We start from the raw sequence: 26,247 nt of genomic DNA on the forward strand, positions 1-26,247 counted from the left end.
CACTGTCGCGTTTAGCACAACCGTGCTCTCCATTGCATTGTTCGAGCTTGGTCGGGACGAGCAGTGACGAGGTTGCTGCTGGGGCCGGTCTCCTGATCGCTGACTCAACATGTCGCCCGCGGACAGAGGCTGTCTTTGCGTCTCTAGGCTGTCCCAATAGGGCTGGACCCCTACAGTCCCCAAACACGTGAAGCGCCTGTCGGCCTGGGAGGCCACACATCCGGTGTGGCAGGCTTCCATCCTCTGGTCTCTTAAGAGCCGCCACCTCCCCCACGGCAGACCATCTGAACAGAGTTGAACAGACAGACAGACCCGATCCGCATCGCAGCAATCAAATCAAAGCATATCCAACCAGCTCAAACAACGTGACGCCATGGCTCGCCAGAACTCGTTCGCCAGTTCCAACCCTCCAGCCACAGAGCTTGTAACCCAGAACACGACAGCTCGTTATCTCAAGCGGGCAAGGCTTCAGCGCCTCCTTGAGCAGCTCTTCCCCGGCCACACTCAATTCTCCATCGAGGCAAGTGCTCCGATGCAGTGCCCAGCGACAAGTCCCTGGTCAAACAAGAAGCTAACCGGCATTGGACTGCAGATGAAGGACGACCAGTGGTGCTTCTCCGCTCCACGAAAAGTGTCCGATGTGAGTTGGTGGATGACGCGAGTGCATGCTGCATTTTCGTGACTAACAAAAAGCCTCGCAGGACGACATCGAGTAAGGCAACGCCCGAGCCTTCTCCTCGCCTTGTCATGCTTGCAAACGAGAGCTAACACAACCAAACAGCAACGTTAGAGACGAGTAGACAATCAGTCGCTTGACCACCTGCGTCGCGTGGCCTGTGCCGCAGCGGCAAAGACAGGTTCCAGGCAGATTCAACAGCAAACAGGTCAGGGGACCGAGCGTTGGGCAGACTGACGGGCAGAAGGCTGTCACACACCAGCACTCAGCCGCTTCTGACCAGGGTCGGGCACGCCGCCAGCCACGCCTTCAGGACTTTGGGCAGAGCCCCCGTCCCGGCGGCACTGCCACCTTCCCACAGGAGTGTCGCCCCGCGGGCCTGGCCCTCATAAGACACGTCCATGGGCGCCCCCAGCTGCAACAACCACCCCTTGGCTTGGTCCTGGGGCTGCTTCTGTCTGCTACACCAGCTGGCGCCTTATCTTGCAGCACATCCTACGACTACCATGACCAGTAAATGCTTTGTCCAGCAGGTCCTCGAACCCATCAAGATCATCGACATAGTCCATGACGATGCATCAAGGCCTGGGCTGCTGCGGTCACGCGAGCTTCATAACCTCGAGGACCTCAGTCACTACTTTGAACAGCCTGAGCATTCCGCTTACAAATGTCGCATCATGTCAGTATTGCCAGGTGTTGAGGCACTACGTCATTCTACTATTTTGCTCACATCAAACTTTTCGTCACAGCTTCATATGCCAGCGTAACTCCTGGAGACCGCTGCAGATTACGCAGTTGATGCTACAACGCATCGCTCTGGAGCACCGACTCGGCCCGGCATTCCTTGATCTGCCGTCCTGCTTCTACAACAGGAACCAGGCAACAGAGGAGGCATATTCGTTACCCATCTCGCATAACACAGATGGATCTCGGACGGGTAATATTGAACAACCTCAAGAAACGATCCCACAAGCACTGACAGGTTGTACTCAGAACTCACGTACACGGTGCGCTACCCGGAATTCAAGCAGACCGACAGCAAGTGGGCCATTCGGCAGAGTGGAGTCTGTCACTCCTACGATAGACAGACCTCGCAGCACTTGTTTGTTTTGTTCAGTCCAACACCGCATTCGGCATTGCAAGAACAGGCAGAGAGATACCTGGCGTCGAAGTCGGAGGCCTCACAGGCCTCGGCATTTTGGATGCATCAGTTGCTTTTCTCAACGTACTACCCCAACTGGAGGAAGTACATTGCCTCTGAGGAGCAGGTCTTCTTGCCCATTGTAAGTCGCGCACTGGCGTTTCGGGCGAATTATCGCGTACTGACGAAGTCTTAGTCTGGCACCACGTTTTCGACTTATATCGATCAGCCTCTGCGATTTGGGTATGATCAGCTGAGCGTCCTGATCAGTCTGCACAATCGGTTCTTGCAGATGCCAGCCATGCTCGCCCATGGCGCCGAGATCTTGGACGAGCTCGACTGTGTACTTGGCACCACCAGCTCTCACACCCACAACAGCCAAATTTCAGCAGGCTTTAAAAATCTGCGCAGACATTGTCATGCCAACTCTCGGAATGCACTCTATCTCCAGCACCGGATACAATCGACGGCAAAACTTCTCTCAGATACCCTATCGTTCCGCGATCAGGTTGTCGCCAAGGAGCAAAACGGCACGATGCTGCAGCTGAACAAGTCGGCGGTCTTCATCACCATGCTCACGTTGTTGTACCTGCCGGCCTCTTTTGTGGCCTCGTTCTTCGGAATGAATTTTTTCGACTACGACAATGACAGCGGTAGTCTCATCGGATCGTCGATGATATGGATATTTGTTCTTGCTACATTTGGCTTGACTGGCGTCACTTTCTTATCATACTACTGGCTACTGAAGCACGATGGTCGGATATTCAGCAAGCTGGCCCCGACAGTCCACCTACGAGATTGGAAGCATCTCAAGAGACGTTTTTCTCTTAGAGGTGAGCCGCATGGTGAAAATCGGGAGAAGTTGCCAATATGATTGTAGTTTAGCGAGGTGTAGTAAATATCGTCTTGCAAAGTTGCCAGTCTTCTCAAAAGTCATGATGTAGTTCTGCTGCTGCACAGTCGCAGCGATCTTGTTAGAGCAAATTGTCAAAAGCATCCTCCAGATCTCAGCCTTGCACTCGGTCGTGTTTTGAACCAAGCAGGACATTGAACGGCCAATACGTTGCTGGCTTCCGGGCCGCAAACGAGTAGAGGTCCCAAGCATGGAGGTGGGCTGTGGCTTCGGTGAAGCATGCGGTCATGCAAGTGCCTAAACAGGGTCTCTAGCCTACCTGCCAGGGTGTTCTTGCCGCTCCAAGGCTTGCCAGCAGGTTACACATAGTCAGCCTCGCGGGCCTGGTCGCTCGGAGGCGCCTGTGTGGTCTGCTCCGCCTCAAAGCTGATCCCCGCCCAATGAACACCACCTCAAAGACCAACTTCAATGCCTCACGACTCCGTTCTGCAGCCTGGCCTTCCACTGTCCAACTTGGCTAGGTGCACGGCTACTCCATCGCCGGCACAAATGTCCTTATCAAACTTCTAGCAAGGAATGCAACAGCGAGCCAGGCAGACATGGCTCAGAATGCCTACACCAAGATATGCACAGACATCAACACCCAGCTCTTCCGCAGGCTAGAGCGAGCAGATGATGTCCGGCACCAATTTGCGCCAAACGGAACAGCTGCTGCTGTTCTACATCGGAGCAACCTTGCCCTTTGGTTCCGCAGTCTGGACGATGATGAACTGGGCATCGATGAGGCGACATTCATCCAGAGGATCCAGTCCCGCAAGCTCTATGAGTTCTTGGCCATACTGATCTTCGCCACAAATCCATTGGAGGCCGCAAAGCGATTCGTCTTGCAACTGGTCGCCGTAGAGGAATGGCCCGTCACTTTTCCAGGACACCAAACGAATGAACACCTGGCCAGCCTTCCAGCAACGAGACCGCAGCTAAGCTTCCTTTTCGCAAATGAGTTCCACGCCTACCAGTTCTATAGCACCCAAGCCACATTCTGTGCTATTGTGTTACAGCGTAGGGCCGAGGTCCTTGTTGATCACCCAGAACGACAACGACTGCCTTATCTCCTCGAGCAGCCTGTCGCTGAAGGCTCATTTGGAAAAGTCTTCAAGGTTCGCATCGCCAGTGGCCATTTTTATGACCCATCATCACAGACTAGCGCACGGTACAACACTGAGCCACTAGAACTTGCTCGCAAGGACTATCTGGTCTCGTCCGAGTTCCGAGCCGAGGATGAGAGAGACATCATGGACCAGATTCTCGGATCTTACTCGCGCAAGCCCGAGAATATCCTAGAGAACTTCGGCAGTCTCAACATTGCACACTCCACGTACAGCCTGTTCATGCCATTGGCCATCTGCGATCTGAGAGCGTATATGATGGATCTTCACAAGACACAACCAACCTCAATCGAGGCGAAATCCAAATTCATCCTCTCTGCCGTTGGACTTGCCGAAGGGCTCAGCTTCTTGCATAATGATATCCAGACTCCTGATCTTGAGGAGCTGGTCTGTTACCACATGGATCTGAAACCGGATAATATCCTCATCTTCTTCGAAAATGGCCGCTATGTTTGGAAGCTGAGTGACTTTGGGATGGCGCGGATTAAATTCCGGCATCGCACAGGCCAGCACCGGGAAGAAGAAAAAGACTTCAACAGCTGGTTCGTGCGACGAATGAGACCAAACCGGGAGCCGTCGACAGATGGCACGGTGAATCGCCGTGGCGAAGGTACTTACCTCGCACCTGAGTCGCTGTCTGCAAACCCAAACATGAACACGTCGAGCGACGTTTGGTCGCTAGGATGCGTGCTAAGCGTGCTTTTCACGTATCTGGATGGTGGCCACGAAGGTATCGTTTCGTATCAAAGAGCACGCATGAAACACTCACAGGCGAATGGCTATGACCGTTTCTTCATTGCAAACACCGGGTTCAGAGCAAACCAGGTGCACCCCGAGGTCGATAAATGGCATCACAAGCTGATCAAGTCGGCAAAACTGAGAAGCTTGCAAGAGTCACAGGGCGTCAGCTACGCATTGAAGCAGCTCGAGACGGCAGTTTTCAGAGTGGACCCCCGAGATCGTAGATCCGCCAGAGATATTGTGGCCATCCTCAGATACACATACAGGCTCATGAACCGTTCAGAAGAGAATTCTACTGCCAGGAATAGCCACGAAACAAACACAATGAAGGCTCAATTGAGAGGAATGACGACAAGACTACGAAGTTCCAAGTGAGACGCATCCACTTTCCATTTGACGCAAAGCAGGATCTGACCATTCGGCAATTCTAGGAAGACAACACACCTATCGCAGAGGGCCCATGGATGGCGCCAGGAGAAACTTGAGAATTACAAGGGTTGTGCGATTTCCCCTGACGGAACTCTTATCGCATACTGGACCGACCTGAAGATCTCGCTCTTCACATCACAGTCTCTTTCACCCGCAAACGAAGACTCTGTCACCCCGTCCGCCGAATACACGCTCCAGTCACAGCAGTACCTCTGGAGCAGTGTCAGCCTGGCAGAAAATTGGCTGATAGCGTCGACCAGCGGGGCCAACTTCCAGGTGAGCTTTTGTGGCCCGGATTGATTCTAGCCCGGATGAGATGTCTCTGTTTTACAGGTGCGGCTCGTGCTGATGGGCGTTGTAGTGCTACATTTTCGATCTCGAAGGGGGGACTTCGGTTGATGTCAGTCTTGAGCGCTGGGTGCGACTGTCTTTACCAGAAGTACCAGAGATCCAAAAAGTGGCCATCACACAGGATGCCCAGAGAGTGGTTTGCTCCTTGCGCCACTGGACCGACGACCGCAGCCCTGGGGCAATATTTCATGCGCGGATCTCCGACCTGCGTAGATATTCGCGCGGAAGGTAAGGCCCCATTGATCCAACAGCAACAGTCTCCGTAGCATCGTGGTGTTGACCTTTGACGTACAGAGCATCGGCCCAACTTCCGGAGCCGACAGTGCCTCCTTGGCGCATTATAAGTGTCAGCTGGCCTGCGTCCGACATCACGGAGCTTGTTCCGTCTTCAAACCAGGACATCTACATGGTTGTCCAACCCGAGTTGACTTACCGCACGCAAGAACACCGCGTCTCCATCGTGTGCCTATCTCTGCAAACAGAGACCTACGATACCCTCAACATCGAGGCCCAGGTTTGTTCTGTCACCATGCGCCCAGTGATTGAGTTTATGCACTTCTGACTGTCGTGGGAATTCAGGGCCTCGATACTAGTAACACAGTCACATTGTTCACCACGTTTGCTGTTTTCCACCGGCCCCGGGCAGTTGCAATCGTCAGTCGCGAGAAGAGGCTCCTCGTCCAACAGATGACCGAGATTGGGCCTTCGCCGCACGGAACTCCCAATCCCGACAATCAACGACCGCGTCCACAGGGAGGGGGAGCCCAGGGACTTGTTCCTCCGTCTTTGTCCGATCGGAGGCCCAGTGATCAAAGCAGTCATTCCGGAAATCCACCAACTCTTGCTCGAGCCTTGACATCGTTGACCACCGGACCGCCCCCTCAGGTTTATGAGATACAACGGGAGATATCACGCTATCGGATCCGTCGACTCATCATGTCCTTTGACGATCGCAAGTTCTACTGCATTGGCACAGCAATCGCAAGTCACAAGCTCCTCGTATTCTCTATAGATGTCCCAGCCACAGCGGGAGATGAGCTCAAGGTCACCGAGCTCGCACAGCTCGGCGACTTGGGCTACGACGATGAATTCACGGCGCAGCTTGCGGAAAGGGACAGCGTTGCAGGACACGCACTCAGACCGGGCGAGATTGAGGACGACCCAAATGGATCTGATGACGATGATGAGGGTGATGGTGATGGCCTCGAGTCAGGGACGTACTTGCTGGTGGCCGCGCTCGTCGGGCGTGGCAGGAGAGCGATCTATCGTGTACCGATAAGCACCACCATCGGCCACCACCCAAACACGACATCGCGCGGTGCTGACCAGAGAAGTGGCCGTGCTGGGACGGGGAGGCGGGGGACTTCTCTGTCTCACATGGCTGGTGCTGGGCTGGGCTTGTTTCGGTGATAGATGGATTTGCGTTTTCAGTAATTACCGCATTACTTTGCACTACAGTTGAAATGGATGCCATGGAACAGCCGCATGAACCATCTCGACTTACGGGATATGGTTTTGGGGTTAGGCCGGTTCTCGCAGGTAGGTTTTGATGGAACAATTCATGTTTGGCGACTTGCGCGATAGTTCCCCTACGTGGGTTGGCCGGGCACTCATAAACTTCAAGCTCTCCGATGACGTGAAACCGCCGTGTTCAAGCGCATTGTCGCGAAATAGTCACATTGTAGTTCTCAAGGACTATAGAACGACATAAGACACACGCACGAGCCAATATGGTGATCATGCCTCTGCTCTCTCTCTCTCTCTCTCTCTCTCTATCTCACAATCGCTCGAATCTGTGAACCCAAGGCCAGGTCGGGTGCCGGATCAGGGACAAAAGATGTAGGCTCGTGACCGTCTGCATGCTCACCCAGCAACGAATCGCGAGAACACCTCATCCCTGCTGACACCGCCCAGTCTCCGTCCTCTCCGCCCGCTTTGAGTCTGAGGTTGCGTGTCTTTGAACGCCCATACCTCCTCTCCCTTCCTGGGCCAGGATAGCCCCCGGGCCACACGCTTCGGGAACTCCTGAGTACGAGACGGCAAGAAACCCGTGATTCTCAGCCACGAATACAAAGGCAGTGCCCAAACAATCGCAACAATAATGATACCAGTAAGCGCGGCCTTCAGCAAGGTTTCTCATCACCAGCTTGGGCCAGGTCAGTGCCGATGCCGAAGCGCGCAAAGAACGGATCTTTCGCTGCAGTGGAGGAACGACCTCGGTTGAACCAGGTAGAAGAGTCAAATCGTCCAGTCTTGGTAGCTGCAGAAGCCGCTGAGCTTTTCGAAGTGGACCTCACTCTGGGCTTTTCAAACCCGGCAGTCTCCTAGAACCGCGAGCCGAAGGTAGTAGCGTGTCCAACGATGGGGCTGCCAATTTCGCCAGGTGCGCCAATGTTGCGAGCAAACGGGCTTGGCCCCGTAGGCATGTCCGGATCGTACTTGATGCTGACTTTGCTATTGTCTCCGTGCTTGATGTCGAAAGTGCCGCCGCCATTTTGCGCATTGCCTTCTGTCTCGCACATGTCAAGCAGTTCGGCCTCCGTCACAGGCTCAGCAGCAATCGAGTCTACGTGGCCCTTGATGGCTGACAGGTCGATCCAGCCGTGGCTGTCCGCTGCATGGTTCTGCAGGTCTTTGCACGACTGTACCAGAATCTGCCGAATGGTGATCGAGCGAGGCTGCGCTGGACGAATACCCGGCGGAGGCCCTCCAAAAGCCGGCCCACTGGGCGGCCATGCAGTGCTTCCGAAGCCTGGCGGTGGTGAGAAGGCATTATTGAGTGGGCCGTTCCATCCGCCAGTCAATGGCGATGTGCCGAACACCGAGTCCATGAAAGGGCCGCCGACAAAGGGCTGCCTGGTGCCAGGAGCTGCCGTTCCCCGCTTCAGAGAACCTGGCTGGAATGGCTCGTCGAAGTCGTCATCAAGCAATGCACTACTGCCAAGGTGGTTACTCAAGTCCTCCGGGTCGGCATCTGGACGTCGAGGCCCGCTGCTCACGCTTGGCCGTCCAATTGGCGCAGGGCGTGCGATGGGTTGGACGGGAGTAGAGATATTGGCATCATGTACACCAGAATCAAACGACAACGATGCCTGCCGCGAATGAGGGGATGCCTGCGGCTGGCCAAGTCCATCTAGGGGCCCAAAGGCCGAGTGGATGCCTCCCAGGGGGTCGACCTGATGGAAGCCTGGAGGTGCCTGGGGCATCGGGAATGGCCGGCCACCTAGTTGTCCTCCCAACCCAGGCGGAGGGAGACCTCCGGGCCGGAAAGCCCCAGGTATCGGAGGGTAGATGGCTTGGCCAAAACCTGGGCCAAGAGGAGGAATACCAGGTGGAAATTGCATCCCCGCAGGCGGCATGCCCATGTTATATGGAGACTGAGGGAGTCCAGGCGGACTTGTGATTCCTAGAGGCGTCATAGTCCGTTGCTGCGACGGGTGGCTGCCGAGGCCGGATCCGGAGGGTGGTGTCTTTCGCGAAGGGCCGCTCGGCCCCGGGGTCGACATGTTCGATGATGGGAGCGATGGGGAAGAAGTCAAGCCTTGACCCAGTCCAGTCTGAGACGTCTGAAAGCTGGAGCTTGGTACTTCCTGAGAAGTGGTTCGCGGCTTTGCTGGGGTTGGCGCTTTTGGCAGTACCGGAGTAGCGACGGGGATCTGTGGTGACACGATCGTAGCAGAAGGATGGTGCGGTATTGCGGGTACCGAGACAGGCAGCTGCTTCTTCGCAACTTGAGCGGGCCCAGCGGGAGCAGTTGAGCCAGAGGTCTTGAGGGAGGCCTTATCCTCCTGCTTCTGCTTCTCTTTGGCGTCACGCTCTGCTTTGGCTTGTGCAGCTCTTTGCTCCTTCTCACGCTTGTCCCTTTCGTGCTTCTCGCGGCGTTCGCGAGTCTCGCGCTCCTTCTGCTCCCTGGCCTCCTGCTCCTTGCGCTGCCTTTCCTCCTTGGCTTGCTTCTCGCGTTCCTTGGCTTCGCGGGCTTTTCGTTCCTGTTCCGCTTGTCGCTCTTTTTGTTCGATAGCTCGCCGTTGGCGCTCGGCCTCCTTCCTCAGGCGGTCTTCTTCTTCTGCCTTCTTCTGTGCTTCTTTCTTCTTCCTCTTGTCCTCAGCTTTACGCTTGGCCTCTTCGATCCTCTCCGCCTCCTCAGCTCGTCGAGCGGCATCTTCAGCAGCTTTCGCTGCCTCTTTGCGAGCTTTCTCCTCGAGTTGGGCTTGTTTCTTTTGGGCTGCCTTGTCCTTGCGTTTCTGGGCATCCTTGGCCTTCTTGGCGGCCTTCTGGCTCTCTCTGAGGTCTTCCGCCGCGAGTTCTTCGAGAAGCTTCTCCTGGCGTTCCTTCGCAACCTTCTCACGATATGCAGTCAAGACTCTCTGCTCGAACATGCGCGCGGCGAAGATCTGAAACATCCGCCGTCCCTCCTCCATACGCTGTTCTTCCGTCATTGTGTCCTGTCCAAGCATTAGTCCTAGCAAAAATTCATCGGCTGTCTCCACAATTTGTGTATACCTCTTCCTCATCCTCGTCGTCATAGTCTTGACTGGCATAATCGTCGTCGGGCTCTTCCTCGTCTTCATCGTACTCTTCCTCGTCAGGTGGTGGATGGTTGTGAGGTGGCGGCAGATTGCTCCCATTGACTCCATGACCATAACCTCCGTAATGGTCCTTGGCGTCTTCTTCTCGTGCCATCCTCCGCTCAGCCAGTTGCTCCATCATTTCGATAAACTTTTTGCCATCGTTTTTCAGGAGGTCGTCGGCTACCGTGAGGATACCGCCTAGAAATGTTATTCTCTCGCGTTTAGGGCATGTCTGTGGAGTTGCGCATTGGCAGTGGCAGGAACTGGTGGTGTGCGTACCCTTTACAGTTAGACTTTGACCAAAGGTGAAGAACTCATTTTGGTAGGCGTTGCGTGGGATTTCTTCGGGCTCGTCCTCGTCGTCTTCATCGTCGAGATCGTCCTCCTCTTCCTCACTGTATACCTCGTCCTCGTCATCTTCCTCATCCTCCTCATCGTTATCGACATGTTCCACAATACGGCCTCGTGACGGGTGGTGATTCGAATATCTCGTCGGCAGAGCTCCCGGAGGATGCAAACCTGTCAGCGGTCCAAAACGTTTTGGTCCCCCAAACATTGATGGCCCGTTGGTATGATTGTGTGGCTGGTTCGCGAAAGACTCGAGCTCTTCATAGTACGCATCGTATAGTCCTTCGAGTTCCTCTTCGATCGCCGTGCGCTTTCGGCCGCAGACAGAGCAGCTACACGTATGTTTCTGCTGCTCTTTCATCTTTTTGAGCACCGCGTCTTTCTCAACCTTGACGAGAGACTTCCGCTCGTCTTCGCCCAAGCCCAGCCAGAACTGCTTTATTCGCTCCCGCTCCTCAGGGCCAGACGTATTCCATATCTTCTCCCGTGATATGCCAGACGATATTGGTGCCGGGGATGGTTCTCGCGGCTGTTCGGCACTCTTGTTCTTCTTTTTCTTCCGTGACTTCTTCGATTTCGCGTTGAGCCCAGCCGATTGTGTGTCCTGGCCATAAGGACGAGAGTCGTCCTCACTCTCTGTCTCGTCCCCCCATTGATCGCTGGCGATTGTGGGCTGCGAAGCATTAGACATCTGCTGGCCGTTTGCAGAGGGTCGAGCGCCTGGAGTTTCATCATGTCTTGACGATCCGTTCGCTTGGTTTGTTGGCGGGATCGCACCACCCGTCGTGCTGCCAGCTTGCTCCGCAGCTGCTTTCGCAGCTGCCTTTGCCCGTCGTTTCTGCTTCTTGCGATTAACCGTAGGTGCCGGTGCGTCGTCGAGTGCATCGGGACGGGCAGATGAGTCGGCGTCCCTGGACGAAGATGTTGTTGTCGTAGGTGAGGGCTGGGCGGCTGCGGTCGAAGCTGTAGCTTTCGGGACAGAGATGTACTTTGTGCCGTCCTTGTTTGAGTACTTAGAGGTGGCCTTCGCGGGCCCTTGAGCGGGCGCTGGCCTGTTGACAGTCGGCATCCCGAGCGAGCGCTTATGTTGTTGGTCGTGGCTGAGTCATAGGAGCATACGCCTTGTGTTGAGCGGGCATGCAATATGGTTGTGCCACCTGGTGGGGATGGCTCGATTGGCGAGCACTTGTGCGGGAGCCCGAAGGTGCCTTTCGCTACTCTGTCGCGCTACAGTAACGACACTGTCAGTACATAGCCCGGCAGAGAACACGGCGTATCGTCGAAGCAATTCGTGGAAGGCAGCTCGCTCGAGCGCTTCGCCTGCCAGCGGTAGGTGGGCTTGGCATGCAGCAGCTGGCTCGCAAGCCACAGATTACTGTGCACAGCACGTTTCAAGCAAGGCTGGAATTTCTGACGGTGCCGAAACGAGAGCGAGGAGGCTGAAGCGCAAGCCGGAAGCGCTTGAGCAAGTGGACGTACGTACTGGCACGACGTGTCGTGGGCTTGAGGTGGCGTGCCCCTCTCTGACGACAGGCTCAATCGAGCTGGCAGCTGCGGCGGCGGCGAGTTGAGATGGCGTGTGACGTGACGAGAGAGCGCGGGGCACGTCGCAGTATGGGCGCTAGAAGGTCGGTCGTGGAGCGAATGCCTGTGCTGGATATTGCTGGCGCGAGTGGCCACCGTCTGGGAGTTATCGTGGATACTGCTGGGTCACAAGGAAGCAATTGGCGTTGGTGTTGCAGTGTAGCCGTCTGTCCGCCACTCAGGCCCTCCCAGCTGCCGGCAGGCGTGATAGAGAGCCGATCGCTTTCCACAACCACAAGCCTGGCCAGGTTCGGATGGGGCACCCACAAAATGGGTTGCGCTTGACTGGCACCGGTACCTCTGGAGACCTGGCCAGGCATCTTTCCAAGCAGCCACATTCGCAAGTGAATCGCACCTGCAGAAGTACTCCTTTGTCCCATGCATTCCCGTCCTGACCTCCATTATGTACATATGCGAATGGGGATGACCAAGAGAAGGATTCAGAGAGCGAGCTGTCATTGTCTGTGGAGCTTCTCATGCACCTGCATTCTGAGATTCCTGAGGCCCCGCTAGCCTACCTACAGCGCGACAGAGTCGTCGGTGGCCATGCATGCCCGTCATAGCTTGTCGAAGTCATGTCCCGTAGGTCTTCTTGCTTGCTCACTTCGACACGTCCAGTATCGCAGCCGCATATCCTGGTCCGAACCACCACCTGCTCTATCGTTTCGGTAACCCTCCTCCTCTGCACTGAAAATTGCTAGGTGACCAAGTACTCGGGCATTACTAGAGCATTATTCCCCTTGCGATCTGAGCGATCCATCTATGTACATCCACAATTTCACCATGGAGAACTAGGCCCAGTCTCGAATCTACCATGATGCAGCCGTGTAGCTCAGATGGTTTCTGTGTTGCATCGGTGGACGAACTCCACTGGCATGCGAACAGCTCCGGCTTCATCCATAGTCCGTTCCACGCGGTCTGGCAATCCGTAGCCGTCCAGAGCAAAGGGCCGGATGCCTACAGCCTCTCCGTGCTAGTCGTTGGCCGGTCCAGGGCTGGCTGAGCAAATCGTGAGACCCTGGCCTGCACGGGCGGGTGGACAGCATGCACAGCCGCCTCCTCCGATTGGCGACATGTTTTGCATGGGCCGACCAGGCTGGCTTGCGCATCTTGTCCTGGCTACGTATGCTTACGAGATCGAAGCAAAAAAAGTCAATTGCGTTCGACAGGTTTGCGCGGCTTCATCTTCTCCGCTTCAACAAATTTCACGGTATTTTCGTGGTGCGCCCGGCCGTAGCTGCAGCATGACGAGACGAAAGACGGCGGTGGTTTGCTCCATGAGAGTGCCCATCTTCACTCTGACATCTAGGATTGGCCCGTCCTACAAAGTTGTTACGGAGACAGATATGGGGCGTCCGCAATACGTACAATAGGGCGCGAAAGTTAGGGACGCTCGATGGAGAGCACTCGAACGGCAAATTGAACGATCTTGCAAGTTTGGGGACAGTCGGGGCAAAGCGGCTGACTTTGTGGCAACAGAGAAACACTGTGTGAGGTGGCTGTCGTCCGCGCAAAAATACAGACACGATTTGGCGTCCTATTGTTGCAACTGCCAGCAGGCGCACGATTGGGGGCCGGAGGCACTTCGTGAATGTGCAAATCTGCAGGGACCACGCGGTTGCGGCAAAATGCATTCAGTGAAACCACATAGCCTTGCTGGCCCAAGTCCACGCCACATGAGGTGTATGGCGGCCTTTCAAATCTAAAAAAGTGAATCTGCTGGCATGCAGGGAATCATGGGCGCTAGTGAGGCTCAAAAGTAGAGCCGAGCCCTCGAAACCTTGAACTTGGAGCTTGCACTTGCTGACGGCGAGGCTTGCGACGCTGGACTCGTGGCCTGGCGACACAGGCGGCCATGGTGCCCTCCTGGTCCCTCCCCACTTGGTGCAGTGACGGGAAGCGCAAGAAACCACCACCATCCACGCGGTTGGATCCTTCTGGGCATGTTGCAGCGTCGCTCGCACACCAGGACCCGTAGCAGCCATCACAGAAACCCAGTGGTACGACGACACACGAACTCCGGCCCGGCGGCAAAAAGCCTACGTGGTGCCCGTCCGGAGCTTTCGTTCGAGGTAGGAAAATGTGCCAATCTGCAGTCAGCACGAGGCACGAAGAAAGGCATGCTTGTGGCCAACTCATGGCGGCCTGGAAGCAAGACCCCTGACCGGTTCGCCTCCGTTGTGCTTGGGTTACTACTGCTGGCTGGGCTGGATGCGCAGCATTGCAGGTTTCTCCCGGTGATCGTGCAGTTTCTCTTTGACAGTGGTTCGGCAGGAGGGCCGGTCAGACCCTCAGCTGGGCGATGCAGCGCCTCTCGTGGCAGCCGCTCCGCATGGCTTGGGGCGGTGTGAAGGCAGAGGCCCAGGCCTGAGGAGGTGCGGACGGACGGCGCCGCCGAGCATGGCTTGTGCTGGAGAGTTCGTGATGGCTGAAGCAGAGCGATGGTCTCATGGCATAGCCAGCTCAGGGCGTGGTAAGTGCCGCCGCCATAACTTTGGCCTGGCTCACGCTAGGACGAGACTGCCCTCCTCTCCTGCATGCCTGAGGCACACGCAACCTGAGCAGGACAAGGGCAGGCCTCTGATCCAGTGCCACCCCGGCCCTGCTTTAAGACGCTGCCCATCCCAATCCCAATCAGTCGAGTCCGTCGACGACAGTCTGCCCACACCCTTCCGCCTCCTGTTTCTCTTTCCTCGTATTTCCCTTTGCCCAGGCTTGTGTCTGCTCGCCAGCAATCCCACAATCCCATCTCGCTCATCTTCAATCAAGCGAGTCTTATCCTCTTCCCAGCTATCTGTGACGTCCTCCCACGAAGCTAGCCCGGCCTCGTACTCGCGCCCAGCAGCCGACCTTGCCGCGCCAGCCCAGCCACTACCGACGCCATCACTGTTGTGAAGCGGGACCCCGGAATCACCGCGTACCGCCCCGTTGATCTCGAGACCTTACCCATCCACCACCGGGATTCGGATCGACAACTCCTCATTTCTCGACCAGCATTTCGTGCTGAGCCCATTCTCGGTGCCCGAGGCTCGTCCAGCATCGCCCTACCGACTACCACACTGCAATAATTACCCGTCGCGAATCTCGCTCCACCAATCGAGACACGAGTCTCGCTGGGCTTCCTTCGCATCGCCACCCTTCACATCGCTTCGTGAGGACCGTCGCCTCATCCGCGCGTCGTTGCGTTGTCCCCCAAGTCCCGCGATACTATCGAACGAGAGTCAACAACTGCTATTGCAGGGCGGAGCCGATAAAGGCACAACAGACATCAGCCATGGCGAACTCAAGCCCTCAGAATGTTATTCGCAGGTAGGCTTTCGCGCTTTGTCTCTCACTACAACACCAAACAAGCCGGGCAAGCGGGACGCGAACAGCCGTCCCCATACGGGACAGGGGTCCGTTCCGTAGCTGCAGCGAGCTCCCGTCGTCACAAACCACGATCGCGGTACCCGCTCCATGGCATTGCGCCAGCAGAACCGCGGAGCCCGCCGGCAAGAAAAGGACTTCGTAGCCTGGTCTATAATCTATTCAGAGATTCACCACGACGATGGCGAACGGCACGGGGAAAGCCTACAATCAGACTGACATTCGGATGTACGAAATAGGAAGCTTGTCATCATTGGTGACGGAGCCTGCGGAAAGACATCACTGTTGAGTGTGTTTACACTTGGTTATTTTCCAACAGTACGTGCTAAACCCCCCCCCCCCCCTTCCCTTTCACGTATAAAGCAACTCATTTCTAACAAAATCTTTACAGCACTATGTAAGAATCATGCCCTACCCCGAGCTATATGCGTCAACCCATACAGGCACAGACATGATTGAACGCCTCTGATTCAGGATCACAACTGACTTATAGTACCTCAGGTTCCCACTGTGTTCGAAAACTACGTAACAGATTGCAGAGTCGATGGCAAGTCGGTACAGCTGGCGCTGTGGGATACTGCGGGGCAGGAAGACTATGAGCGGCTGCGGCCATTGGCTTATGCCAAAGCTCACGTTATTCTCATCGGATTCTCGGTGGATTCCCCAGATTCGCTGGACAATGTCAAGCACAAGGTTAGTCCACATTTCGATGGCGTTTTACGCTACTGTGGCACGGGATTCTCCGGTGCTCTGCTGGTAGCCCAGCATTTGCATGACGAGACCATCCATGGGAACTGACTAACCAGTTATGCACAACAGTGGATAGAAGAGGCCAACGAGAGATGCCCCGGCGTTCCCATTATCCTAGTCGGCTTGAAGAAGGATCTTCGTGATGACCCGGTAGCGATAGAGGAAATGCGGAAGAAGAGCCTCAAGTTTGTCACAGATCGCCAAGGGTCAGCCGCCGCAACAGAGATCGGTGCTCGCAAGTACCTTGAATGCAGCAGTCTGAGCGGCGAGGGCGTTGACGATGTCTTTGAAGCTGCCACGCGGGCTGCACTACTGACATTTGAGAAAGGCGAGAGTGCAGGCTGCTGCGTCATCTTATAAACAGGTGCCTGCCATTTCGCATTGTTCTCGAAGAGAACGAAGCCTGCGAAACCATTACCCGCCACTCGAGACCAGCCGTCTCCCCGATGGCTCAAAGGCGGAAGCTTCACTACGACCGTTTCGTCTGACGTCAACACGACTGGGATCTCGACACTGCATTTCAAGCATCGTGTGGTCGGATATGCGCTGGCACGCAGCATCGCCATGGCAGCAGACTGCATTGTTAGCTGGTATCCACATCACATATCATGGCGCCAGCCTGTTATTCGGGGGGTTCAGAATCCTCATAATATCTCGGGCAGAAGATCGCTAAAAGGACGTCTTCTGCAGTTGCGGGTTTCCACCCAAGGCCAGGGCGTGCAGGAGCATCCTGGCGAGACACATTGGCTGTTTCTTAGTCTTGAAATAAGGACTTGGTGTTTGCCTTGTTTTCTGAGTACAAGTCTTGGCAGGCAAGGGGAGGCTCTAGACAATCTGAACCAAAAGCATTAATACGAGCGGCAGGCATTGGATTCATGTAGCAGTACCGCACGTCCTGTCGCGAATTGCGCGCAAGTCGCGAAGAGAGGCTGTTACTTTATGTTTGCATCAGCGTAGCAATTACACATTGTCAAAACCGCCAGTGGTAATTACGTGGACCTGGATTGCCTGAAGTACCATGCTCGGAGAGGCGGACAGGCTTGAATCTAATCTGTATTGATACATGAGGATGGTACACAAATTACAAGAGGTGCAGCCACAAAGCCTCCTTCTGCCCTGCAACAGTTTCTCAAATCGGAAAATAGAAGGATCGGTCAAGTCGCGAACCCAATGTTCTCCAACGTTGTCGAGATGAACCGTCTGCCTGACTTGGGCATGACATGACCTCCATGCCGTAGTGACACACCTGCCCTTAGTCAATGTGACTGCCCGGCAGCCTCGCGAAGGGGTGCTTGTCCTCTCCTTGCTCTTTCTTTTGAGGTGGTTTCCGATCAGGGGACTGTACCCGCGATTCAAGCGGAAAAAACATTTGGAAACATGACAAACCCCCCCCCCCCCCCACCCCCTCCGCGCGCGATTGAACAGTCCCGTCGGAGGAGTCGCGCTTCGGAGATTACCCGACTCAACTGCTAAGCGCCCTCCCGATCTCTTTACCGCTTCCAGTCGTGATTCCACGGCTCGCGCGCAGGCGTCTCGGTCTGGAGGCGCGCGTACTCGATCGGGACCGACGACTTGCCAAAGATGCCCTGCTTGCCCATGGCCACGCGGTACAGGTAGCCCTCGTCGCGCAGGCCGGGCCCGCTGGTCTTGCGGAGCTCCTCGCAGGCGTTTTGCATGGACTGGTACATCCTGTATATGTTGCCGGTTGAGCTCGATAGTCAGTACTTGCTGCGAGGAGGGGGGAAAAGAGATCACCACCAAGACAAAGAAAAACAAAGATTTCCACAGTGTGGGGGAAAAGAAGGGAAAAAAAGAAAACGTACCTCCCAAGCTCCTTCTCCTTGGCCTCGCGCTGCTGCCGCTGGAACAGCAGCCAGGCGCGGTGGATCGTCCAGTGGCGCAGATAGCGGTTGCGGCCGAACCGCAGGGGCGAAGGGACGACGCGGGGCATCGACGCCCTGAGGTTCAGGATGCGCTGGTCCTTCTCGACCGCGCCGCGCTTCTTCTTCTTGGACGACGACGACTTTTTGCCGCCGCCGCCGCCGGCGTGGAGGGCCGGGGTCGTGGAGAGGCATCGTTGCTGTTGCTGCTGTGTGATGGTGGCGGCGGCGGCGGCGGCAGCAGCAGTCGTGGAAGGTGTCGTCGTCTTCGACATCGTTGTTGTGCGGACGCTGAGGCGGGAGAAGAGCCCGATCAGGGACCTTGTGGAGGAGGAGGGCGCCATGGCTGTGGTTGTGTGTGATGCGTTCGGTGCCCGAGGGGCTGCTCTGGTCTGGCGGGTGTGGGCTCTGCAGTGCGCGAAACTTGTCCAGTCCGCTCAGGTGTTGGAACGCTGGGTCTGTATCGCCGGGTGAGTGCTCCGTGCTTGAGAGCTCAAGGTGTCACCGTCTCCCGTTTTCTGCCTGGCTTATTTCACACAAAAAGAATTCAACGGACGGGTCGCGAACTGCGGATCGTGGAGGCGACGGCTGGGGACGACTTGCACCGAGAGCCCTAGTCTTTCGTTTTGTGCTTCGTATTGTTGCGCCCGTCTTCCGGAGGTGCTGGGCGGCGATGCGAGGTTGTGTGCCTCTGGAATTAGTCGTTGTGCGCGAAGGCGGCTGCTGTGTCGGTGATCAAACCCTCGTCGAGGGTCGTTGGTCGTTGTTTGGCAGATCCAAAAGTTTGGGACCCGTTTTCGCAGTGCCAAGGCTGTCTGTGTGGAGGCCCCACATCGCATGTTGCAACACCCCTCCAGCTGCATCTCGACACCATACGCCAAGTAGATCTCTTTGGCTGCCGGGTAGTGGCGCATCTCTGCTCGGTACGGCCCATGCTTCTCATGTCTCATTACCACGCAGCCTGCAAAAGACAATACAACTCGCATTTTAAAAAGGGTGTAGAAGGATGTGAAATTCAGCGTAGAATATTAATTGAATGTTCTACCAAGTTGGCTGGCTATGTTCTTCTAATTGTGCTTTATACAAGAGTTTGTCAAAAAAGTTGCCGCCTCAGGTCCCTTTACTGTACGGGTTGTCCGTCCTGATTATGTAGATTTCGCCAACAAGTACTGTGCAGCCCACAATCATGGAGATTGCAATGATCGGCAAGTTGACCCGGGCGAAATCAAGGCTGCGCACATGGATGTGCTTGCGCGCCAGGATGTCGCGCCAGAGCAGTCCAGCCAGCGATGCACTAAAGGCAATGCTAAAGGCTCCGTAGTTGACGCCTAGAGCCATACTGTAGACCGCGCCCCAGAACGTGCGGTCGCTTATGGGATTGAGACCATCCCCATGCAGCTTCTCCCAGCCCTGAATTACACGGCACAGCAGAATGGTGGTGCCAATGTTTGTGCCAGAGAACTAGCCACCGTCAGTGTCTGATGATGGCATGGAAGAGGGCAGCTGCCGAACGAGAAACTTACATTGCTTAGGATCACACCCAGGAAACCCATGCCCCCAATGCTACCGATCGTTCCCGTCTTCTCAACCCAATGGTCCCAGCCGTATGCAAAGACCTCGATCCAGCCCTTGGTGACCAGACCTTGCACCATAACAAACATGCAAAATGCGAAAGGGATCAGTGCAAACGGGAGATGCGACATGACTGCCATCACCGTCGGGAATGTTTCCCTGGCCCACGACAGCCCGTCCTCCACTTTCGAGACCAGAGATGCCTTCTCGCTTGTGTTAGAGGGCGTTCTCACGTCACGCTTCGCATCCTCTGAGGAGGGCCCCGAAAGTTCATTGGGTGTTGTATCCCCCATGACGGCAGTGGGTTTCTCTGGATTCGGCAAAGATGATTGTGTCTGGCCTTCCTTCGCGGCCTCAGCTTCTGCCTCGGCCTCGGTGTTCGAAGACCCCTCACGCAGATTGGCCGCAGCCAAAACATCCTTCTCAGATGGCGTGGACAATGCCTCAGTGCCTTCTGATTGGGAGATGGCGGTATCTCCGGGTGGTGGGATCCGAAGTTCTTCAGTACTGGTCTGCTGGGACGATGTTGGGGGTGGTGCTATCTGCAGCGCGGCTTCTCTGGCTTCACGCTCTGCGCGCTTGTGCTCGATCTCCTCGCGGCCGCGTTGCGAAATCTTCCGGGTCTCCTTGCGATTGAGCCAGCCAAGCGTCAGATCCCAGCAAAGCATGACAACCGCAGCTGGCAGGGTGATGAGATAGACCTGTATATGGCCACCATGGATTTGCGCCGCGTTGACCACAAGGACTGTAATCAAGGTCGCGGCCATGATCACGGCACCAAAGGCAGCACCATGTTTATCCAGAAATGGGTTCATTACCTCCTCCAGCGACAACTGCTTTGCCTCGTCATCGTTGGTCATTCCGTCGTCGTCCTCTTCAATGCCGCGGCCGTGTGGGATGTTGGGGTTGACGGGTTTCTTCGCCTTTGCTTCCTCGGACAGCTCGTGCATCTGGATTGAGGAAGGAATGAGACCTTCATCCGCGAATATGACGTAGAGAAGAAAAGGAAAAAGGACGATAGCCGTGACCACTACGGGTACAATCATGTTCGCTGTGTAGACGATGAATTTGATGCCAAAAGCACCCGCCAACACGAGGTTTGTTGGGTTAGATGAGACCAGGATTGCCGAGGCAATATTTGCCACGGCAAACTGGGTGAAGATCCAGGCTCTGGGGTGCACAATATTACGTGAGACCCTGGTCATGTAAGCGAGGAAAGCCGTGCCGGACAAGATGATGGGATCGTTGCCGATGAAGCTGCCAAGCGCAAAGAAGAAGGTGTAGAGGTAGAAGAAAAGCCATGGGCCGACTTTGCCGCCTTTCTGGAGCACCTTGAAGGCAAGATATCTAATGAGGCCGGAGGCATCGATGGAAATGGCGATATAAGCAAGCGAGATGAAGAAGATCATGATGTCGTATGGGTAGATCGAATCTTTGCCGTAAGTTCCGTCGACGACCTCTTGTCGGCCTATTGCGCTGATTGCCAGAAGAAACAAGTCCGCGACCAGAGGGGCTGTGATGAGGTTGATTGGGATGTTCCAGTAGACAACCTTGTGCGGCTTTGTTGACTCCTGATCGGGCGCCTCGCGCCTTGGCGGGATCACTCGCGCCTTGACAAAGAATTGCCGAATTGCATCGTTGAATGACCTGGGGACAGGAATAGGAATATGAAATGGTGCAAGCACAATGATGTCTGGGCACCGGTCAGTATGTGCTTATCATGTGCTTCTCTGAACATGAGCTGTGAGACGAGAAGAAGCCGGCATACGTACTGGTGACGACAAAGACGACGAGTGTGACGATGGAACGCCATTCCTGGATGTTGCTCACGCCACCAGCGGTGCTGGCGGTGCTTGTGTTGTCGTTGGCCATGGCGTGGTTCTGGTTCGGATCAGCACAGTGAGCAAGTACTGCGGTCAGAGCAGCTCATCGAAGGCCCAAGCCGGGGGAAAAGACATGAGCAGCGCAGGAGCGCGCGAGGCAGTCACACAGATTTCGCTAGCCACTATATAACGGGCTCTGCCATGTCGCGAGCGGTATGATAATTACAGGGAGGAGGAAGAAGAAGAAAAAAAACTTGAGAACCCCGAGGTTGGCGAATGGTAGGGTCGCTCGTTGGATTGTTCGGGGTGGCAGTCTGAGGGTCGTGAGGACGAGCAGCAGGACGGCCCCGCCGCCGCGGACAGTAGCCAAGACAGGCTAGCAGCAGCATGTGCACGACACCGCAAGGGCCATTGGAAGGTTGCTCCTGCCTGCCCAATTGCCAAGATTCCCGCCCAAGAGCCAGGGCTCGTCCCTTCCTGAAGTCTCCACAGCGCGGGATTACGTCGTGGTGGAGCTGCCGCCGCCCTTTCCACGCGGCCTGCGCCCCGGAGCCTTCCATCTCAACGCCAGAGCAAAAGGGTCCAGAGAGTACGGAGTACTCTGAACAACAACACCACCATCGTCATCATCATCAGTAACTGGCTCAACCCCTGACACGAAATGACACAGGACCCCTGCGCAAGCACAGATCAAGACGACAGAACTTTTCACCACAGCCGTGTCGAGACAGCAACCAGTGCTGGACCACGAGGAAGCATGCTATCGAGGGGATGATCAGCTCTTGCAGTGCCCCACGCCAAAACTACCCAGATCTTTCTCGAAGCAATGAAGGTCCCATGTGGTGGCTGTGTATGCAGGCATGGCTGTCTAGCGAACAGGACAGGGTCTGCTAGCTCCGTCCACCAGGACCGCCAGCCACCAACTGCGCAAACCATCCAGTTTTGGCACTTGGTTGGGCAGAGACGGTGGCCGGCTCAAACAGCTCCGTTCAGATTCGACGTGCACCGCCGCCCTGTGCCCTGTAAGACATTCCCGTCAACCAAGGGCTGACTTGACTCTGTGCAACACACCCAAGCTTCCACTCAACACTCGACGATCTCTGCAGCCTGAATCCCTAACCAATAAGAAAGTCGCCCACACTGCTATTACACACCCCTGCAAACAACAACGCAGTATGGGCTCTGTATGCGCAGCCGGACGAGGGTCTCATCCAAAATGCCTGACGTCTACATGGCCAAAGAAGTGTTGATCGTTGAAGCCATCAAACTTGCCGGAATGTGCTTCTTGTGATCATACATCCACGCACCAGCCGCGTTTATCCGAGATGGGGTATCGGCTCGATCGCGGAACAGAACGATAGGGTTTAGCGCCAGGACCCGCATCGCGCAACATAGACTAGGGAACTCCCATCTTGGGGTCAGACACAGAGCCCAGAGTCAGGAGGCATCGCCAGTTGCAGTCACCGAATGCCGCCCTTGGGAGGTCATATGACCAGTGTATACGCCAATACGGCCGCCCAGTGCTGTATACGTCTCGGGTGCCTGCGCCGGTCGGGGTCTGCGCGATTTCAGTGGCGGTTCGTCGCGCTGCTACTGCTTGCGCTGACCGAGCATCACCAACTAGGGGCACCGTCGCTGCCTGCCCGCCTTGGCATGTCAGACTCGGGCAACGGAAGCCAGCCACACAGCCGCCCTCCCCTCCCCGCACCGACGGATTTAGATAGGGCGCAACATTTCAACGTCACTGAGTACTTCCTTGGGTCAGCCGCATCTGTAGTGTGATTGTGGTGAAGCTTGGCTCTGTGTTGTCCCTCCATACCTCCTGAAGCTATGCTGCCAGAAATATGATCTGTCTAGCCAGTACGCCATTCCTTTAGAGGCTGCACCAGCTGCAGTCACACGAGCACTTCCCCAAAGCACCGGCGTGCTGACAAAATTTCCACGACTGCCTTTGAGCAGCAACACGTCTCACTTGGTTCGCCTCAAGTTCTGCTTGCCCTCTTTGCGTATCTCTTCCATCGTAATTTTCCCTCATACAAAGGTTCCCATCCCTTTCGTGTGTCTCATGCGGCTCGCCACCTCGCTCTGACGCAGATGTCATATGCGTTCGCCTGCCATGCGACGACATGCCCGCCCTATCTGACGCGAGCCCTCTGTTTCAACCTGCCAATGCGCGGGCGGTCCTCTCCGACGGTCAACAGGAGATATCAGTAATCTGCGCCTGGCCGCTATCTGGTCAATACGGCGTCGGATCACGTATATTGTGAGTTCTGGCCGCTGGACTGCCTCTATCCAAAAAGCATGTCTAGCTGACATGGCCCGCTTTGTCAAAGATACTACATTCTGGTGGCAGCTTGCGTGCTGGCTCGAAAGTCGGAATGGCTTCGTAATGCATGTCTTGCTGCTGCGCTGATCTTTCCGGCAGTGGCCGCGCTGCATGGTATCACTCTTGCGGCACTGCACGTGGATGGTAGGCTTAGAGACCGTAGCCACTGTGCAATGACCATGGTATCTCTGGCTGACAGTTGTTGACGCCCTGAAGGTGCTGTCGATCTCGACATATACGGGGCCTTCCAATTATGCTCGATTGGCATTCTGGCCGTCCCCGTGACTACGCGGCTCTCACGCACCTACTTCTATGATCCTGGCCGCAACATCATCTTCTTGTGGACTGGTATTGTCCTCGCGGGTGAGTATTGTCGATACGCCCGCCGATGACGAATTTGACACCCAGGCGAGTCTTGCTTACGATTGCTGCAGGCCTGCTCAGTCTGACTGTGGAATTCTATCGCTCCGACCCGGTGCCCTGCGTCCTCGGAGACGGCCCATTCGAGTATGGCCAGACGTCATGCGGCCTCGATTATTGCGTCGATGGAGACGGAGGTCCAAAATCACCCATGAGGCGGAGCGCCACGAGCGAGATCTACGTGATCCCGGCTCCATCGGCGCTCACGTTCAACGCCGCTACTCTCTCGGCGGCAGCTTGCTGCATACCAGCAATACTTTATCTCATCTCGACGTGGCTGAAGATCCTCGAGCTCAACTGGAGGTCGCGTTTCGGCACGGGAGACCTGCAGCAGCAGATCGAAGGGACAAACGGTGCCACCGTAGGAGGAATGCTCCACATCAACGCAGTGGTCGCAAGCTTCTTGAGCGTGTTGGAAATCCTGCTCTTCGGGGCGGCCGTCGTGGCCATCCTCATCATCGGCGAGTTGAACTTCTTTAGTGAGCAGATGGGGTGGGAGGTAGAATTGATCCAGAGTGTCGGTAAGTGCTTGAACCCAGCCCGCTGCGGTCCCCATGTTGCTGACCACGAGCAGGCCAATGGGCGCCACTGGCCGGCACAGTCTTGGCGATAATAGGGTCTCTGTACCACCTGGTCGTTGCGGATGCGGACGCTGTGGCTGTTGAGGAGAATGGCGCGGACAGAAAGGAATGCTGTTGCAATTGCGCCCACCATACACCCAACCAGCCACCTCTTTACAGGTCGCCGAGCATCTTCGATGGGTCGAGCACGCATAGTAGCGGCAGCCGCCATCAAGGCATGCGAGAAGGTTTCGGCCTCGGGGTGATGACTCCGGCGCTGCATGAGGACAGCATGCTGCACAGGGCCAGCACTGCCGAGGACACTGAAGGAGGAGACAAAGTCACGCTGAAGAGGACGCGGACGATTGACGCGGCAAGTCGACGTCGGGTTGCAGAGGTCTTCAACTCCATGGCAAACTACCTCGGCACTGCCGCGCACGACAGGTTTGACGATTCCGACTTCAAGCAAGGGAAAGCGGTCGACTTCCCAGAGATTCCTGGCGAGGCAGAACGCAACTCGAGGCTCGGAAACATACGCGAAGCCTACAATCCACAGCGCGAGCTGGACGGCAGCTTGACGCCCGAGCTCAGGCCGCAGCGGTCACGAGCGAGCAGTTTCAACTCGGCTTTTGCATCTGGCGCCATTCCAGAGCTGACCCTTGGCGCGTCGAGGCCTGCATCGATCGATGACGTTCGGCCTCTGGCGGCAACAGCAGCACGCGCGGCATCGAGAGGGCCGGTGCAGAGTAAAGCGCGGTCCAGCACGCTGCCGACTGATAAAGCTCCGCGCCCAAGCTCTGACATGGATGAGCGCGTGCGACGACTGTCCGACGAGCGAGGCACGAAGAAACGCAGCAACACTCTGGAGGTGCCAGTTCTCGAGTACTCGAGCCACATTCGCAACACCCTGAAGAATTCCTCAAACGATGTCGCCGACGCTGCTGTTGTATCCGACGACAGACCAAGCACGCCTGCGATTGTCGTCTCCGCCGAGCCCGATGATGTCTGGACCGCCACCAGGTCGTTTTCTCGAGAATCCCCACACACAGATTCACCATGAGCACTCCCCATCCGCGCAAAACACTCCAAAACGGCAAAAATAAACGATCAGGACCGTGCCTGACCGGCTCCAGCATGCGGTGAGTGCGGATCGAACGCACGACCTTCAGATGATATTGATAGAACCGAAGTGGTGGCTTCAGTCTGACGCTCTCCCAACTGAGCTATCCCCGCTGTCGAGATCGGTGAAGACACCTTGATGACTTCAGCAAGCGCTTATAACGTATTGTGTTGTAGTCTGTGCAGAATGGGGCTAGGGAAGACGGTCGCTTCGACGAAACGTTCGGCCAGATCTGTCGTGTAAGTTGTATACTTGAGGTTGTGTAGGGCGTTTGATGCGCATTTCTCGCAAGGAGCATGGTCGAAGCGGGAGGATATAGAATAAACGAATAGACATTGGGCATTGCAATCGTGGAATTGTGCTAGATTGAAGTTTCTTGGGCTGTCAAGCTGTGACATTGTTGCAATGCTGGCGACGACACGACGGACACCGCCACGATGCAGAAGTGACCTAGACAAACCCACACAGTGAAGTTAGCTTCATGTCAAGCCCGGAGTGTTGATTGGGCACATGCGGCGGATACAAGCTTAGAGTATCTGTGCAATGGCTTTGCCTCCTGGTGCGCAACTAAGC

General features: G+C 55.8%; 9 protein-coding genes and 1 non-coding gene across 10 annotated transcripts; 5 read left to right on the forward strand and 5 right to left on the reverse strand.

The window, feature by feature from the left end:
- Positions 1-373: 373 nt before the first annotated feature.
- On the forward strand, positions 374-800 carry B0I36DRAFT_366133 (uncharacterized protein; the record flags this gene model as incomplete). The annotated part of the gene is made up of 3 exons (XM_046159245.1): positions 374-640; positions 702-712; positions 782-800. The coding sequence occupies 3 exons, from the start codon at positions 374-376 to the stop codon at positions 798-800; spliced, it is 297 nt and encodes a 98-aa protein (XP_046009806.1).
- A 382-nt stretch (positions 801-1,182) lies between these two features.
- Positions 1,183-2,691, forward strand: B0I36DRAFT_366134 (uncharacterized protein; the record flags this gene model as incomplete). The annotated part of the gene is made up of 4 exons (XM_046159246.1): positions 1,183-1,355; positions 1,426-1,613; positions 1,670-1,959; positions 2,014-2,691. 4 exons carry the CDS (start codon positions 1,183-1,185, stop codon positions 2,689-2,691), a joined length of 1,329 nt encoding a protein of 442 aa, XP_046009807.1.
- Positions 2,692-3,269: 578 nt separating this feature from the next.
- B0I36DRAFT_366135 (kinase-like domain-containing protein) lies at positions 3,270-6,767 on the forward strand (the record flags this gene model as incomplete). The annotated part of the gene is made up of 5 exons (XM_046159247.1): positions 3,270-4,948; positions 5,009-5,282; positions 5,368-5,585; positions 5,652-5,871; positions 5,937-6,767. The coding sequence occupies 5 exons, from the start codon at positions 3,270-3,272 to the stop codon at positions 6,765-6,767; spliced, it is 3,222 nt and encodes a 1,073-aa protein (XP_046009808.1).
- Positions 6,768-7,589: 822 nt separating this feature from the next.
- On the reverse strand, positions 7,590-11,449 carry B0I36DRAFT_160407 (salt tolerance down-regulator-domain-containing protein). The gene is made up of 3 exons (XM_046148648.1): positions 10,205-11,449; positions 9,858-10,123; positions 7,590-9,799 (listed from the first exon to the last, which is right to left on the reverse strand). The coding sequence occupies exons 1-3, from the start codon at positions 11,340-11,342 to the stop codon at positions 7,682-7,684; spliced, it is 3,522 nt and encodes a 1,173-aa protein (XP_046009809.1). The 5' UTR covers positions 11,343-11,449; the 3' UTR covers positions 7,590-7,681.
- A 3,045-nt stretch (positions 11,450-14,494) lies between these two features.
- Positions 14,495-14,876, reverse strand: B0I36DRAFT_330972 (uncharacterized protein). Its single transcript, XM_046154911.1, has one exon. It carries the CDS (start codon positions 14,868-14,870, stop codon positions 14,673-14,675), a length of 198 nt encoding a protein of 65 aa, XP_046009810.1. The 5' UTR covers positions 14,871-14,876; the 3' UTR covers positions 14,495-14,672.
- Positions 14,870-16,435, forward strand: B0I36DRAFT_160426 (GTP-binding protein rho2). Its single transcript, XM_046148649.1, has 5 exons — positions 14,870-15,166; positions 15,463-15,541; positions 15,615-15,620; positions 15,725-15,916; positions 16,043-16,435. The coding sequence occupies exons 1-5, from the start codon at positions 15,132-15,134 to the stop codon at positions 16,331-16,333; spliced, it is 603 nt and encodes a 200-aa protein (XP_046009811.1). The 5' UTR covers positions 14,870-15,131; the 3' UTR covers positions 16,334-16,435.
- Positions 16,436-17,368: 933 nt separating this feature from the next.
- Positions 17,369-18,462, reverse strand: B0I36DRAFT_330976 (uncharacterized protein). Its single transcript, XM_046154912.1, has 2 exons — positions 17,797-18,462; positions 17,369-17,662 (listed from the first exon to the last, which is right to left on the reverse strand). Exons 1-2 carry the CDS (start codon positions 18,195-18,197, stop codon positions 17,464-17,466), a joined length of 600 nt encoding a protein of 199 aa, XP_046009812.1. The 5' UTR covers positions 18,198-18,462; the 3' UTR covers positions 17,369-17,463.
- A 398-nt stretch (positions 18,463-18,860) lies between these two features.
- On the reverse strand, positions 18,861-21,554 carry B0I36DRAFT_330977 (putative arsenite efflux transporter ArsB-like protein). Its single transcript, XM_046154913.1, has 3 exons — positions 21,198-21,554; positions 19,377-21,118; positions 18,861-19,314 (listed from the first exon to the last, which is right to left on the reverse strand). The coding sequence occupies exons 1-3, from the start codon at positions 21,295-21,297 to the stop codon at positions 18,964-18,966; spliced, it is 2,193 nt and encodes a 730-aa protein (XP_046009813.1). The 5' UTR covers positions 21,298-21,554; the 3' UTR covers positions 18,861-18,963.
- Positions 21,555-23,024: 1,470 nt separating this feature from the next.
- On the forward strand, positions 23,025-26,093 carry B0I36DRAFT_330982 (uncharacterized protein). The gene is made up of 5 exons (XM_046154914.1): positions 23,025-23,511; positions 23,582-23,718; positions 23,791-23,937; positions 24,009-24,515; positions 24,569-26,093. The coding sequence occupies exons 1-5, from the start codon at positions 23,375-23,377 to the stop codon at positions 25,612-25,614; spliced, it is 1,974 nt and encodes a 657-aa protein (XP_046009814.1). The 5' UTR covers positions 23,025-23,374; the 3' UTR covers positions 25,615-26,093.
- B0I36DRAFT_t138 lies at positions 25,690-25,787 on the reverse strand. The gene has a single exon. It is a non-coding gene; the product is annotated as a tRNA-Phe (tRNA).
- Positions 26,094-26,247: the final 154 nt, after the last annotated feature.

This window comes from Microdochium trichocladiopsis, assembly GCF_020744255.1.
Source record: "Microdochium trichocladiopsis strain MPI-CAGE-CH-0230 chromosome Unknown B0I36scaffold_8, whole genome shotgun sequence".
NCBI classification, from domain to species: Eukaryota; Fungi; Ascomycota; class Sordariomycetes; order Xylariales; family Microdochiaceae; genus Microdochium; species Microdochium trichocladiopsis.

Coding starts and splice junctions, on each gene's coding strand:
- B0I36DRAFT_330972 (XM_046154911.1), bottom strand. CDS start 14,870: ATGGGCTCAGCACGAAATGCTGGTCGAGAAATGAGGAGTTGTCGATCC.
- B0I36DRAFT_330982 (XM_046154914.1), top strand. CDS start 23,375: ATGCCCGCCCTATCTGACGCGAGCCCTCTGTTTCAACCTGCCAATGCG. Junction 23,719..23,790: donor TGCGGCACTGCACGTGGATG/GTAGGCTTAGAG, acceptor GACGCCCTGAAG/GTGCTGTCGATCTCGACATA. Junction 24,516..24,568: donor AGAATTGATCCAGAGTGTCG/GTAAGTGCTTGA, acceptor GACCACGAGCAG/GCCAATGGGCGCCACTGGCC.
- B0I36DRAFT_330976 (XM_046154912.1), bottom strand. CDS start 18,197: ATGGCGCCCTCCTCCTCCACAAGGTCCCTGATCGGGCTCTTCTCCCGC. Junction 17,663..17,796: donor AAGGAGAAGGAGCTTGGGAG/GTACGTTTTCTT, acceptor CAACATATACAG/GATGTACCAGTCCATGCAAA.
- B0I36DRAFT_330977 (XM_046154913.1), bottom strand. CDS start 21,297: ATGGCCAACGACAACACAAGCACCGCCAGCACCGCTGGTGGCGTGAGC. Junction 21,119..21,197: donor CGTCGTCTTTGTCGTCACCA/GTACGTATGCCG, acceptor ACCGGTGCCCAG/ACATCATTGTGCTTGCACCA. Junction 19,315..19,376: donor TGGGTGTGATCCTAAGCAAT/GTAAGTTTCTCG, acceptor GACGGTGGCTAG/TTCTCTGGCACAAACATTGG.
- B0I36DRAFT_160426 (XM_046148649.1), top strand. CDS start 15,132: ATGGCGAACTCAAGCCCTCAGAATGTTATTCGCAG. Junction 15,167..15,462: donor CCTCAGAATGTTATTCGCAG/GTAGGCTTTCGC, acceptor TGTACGAAATAG/GAAGCTTGTCATCATTGGTG. Junction 15,917..16,042: donor TGGACAATGTCAAGCACAAG/GTTAGTCCACAT, acceptor TATGCACAACAG/TGGATAGAAGAGGCCAACGA.
- B0I36DRAFT_160407 (XM_046148648.1), bottom strand. CDS start 11,342: ATGCCGACTGTCAACAGGCCAGCGCCCGCTCAAGGGCCCGCGAAGGCC. Junction 10,124..10,204: donor TCAAAGTCTAACTGTAAAGG/GTACGCACACCA, acceptor TAACATTTCTAG/GCGGTATCCTCACGGTAGCC. Junction 9,800..9,857: donor ACGACGAGGATGAGGAAGAG/GTATACACAAAT, acceptor ATGCTTGGACAG/GACACAATGACGGAAGAACA.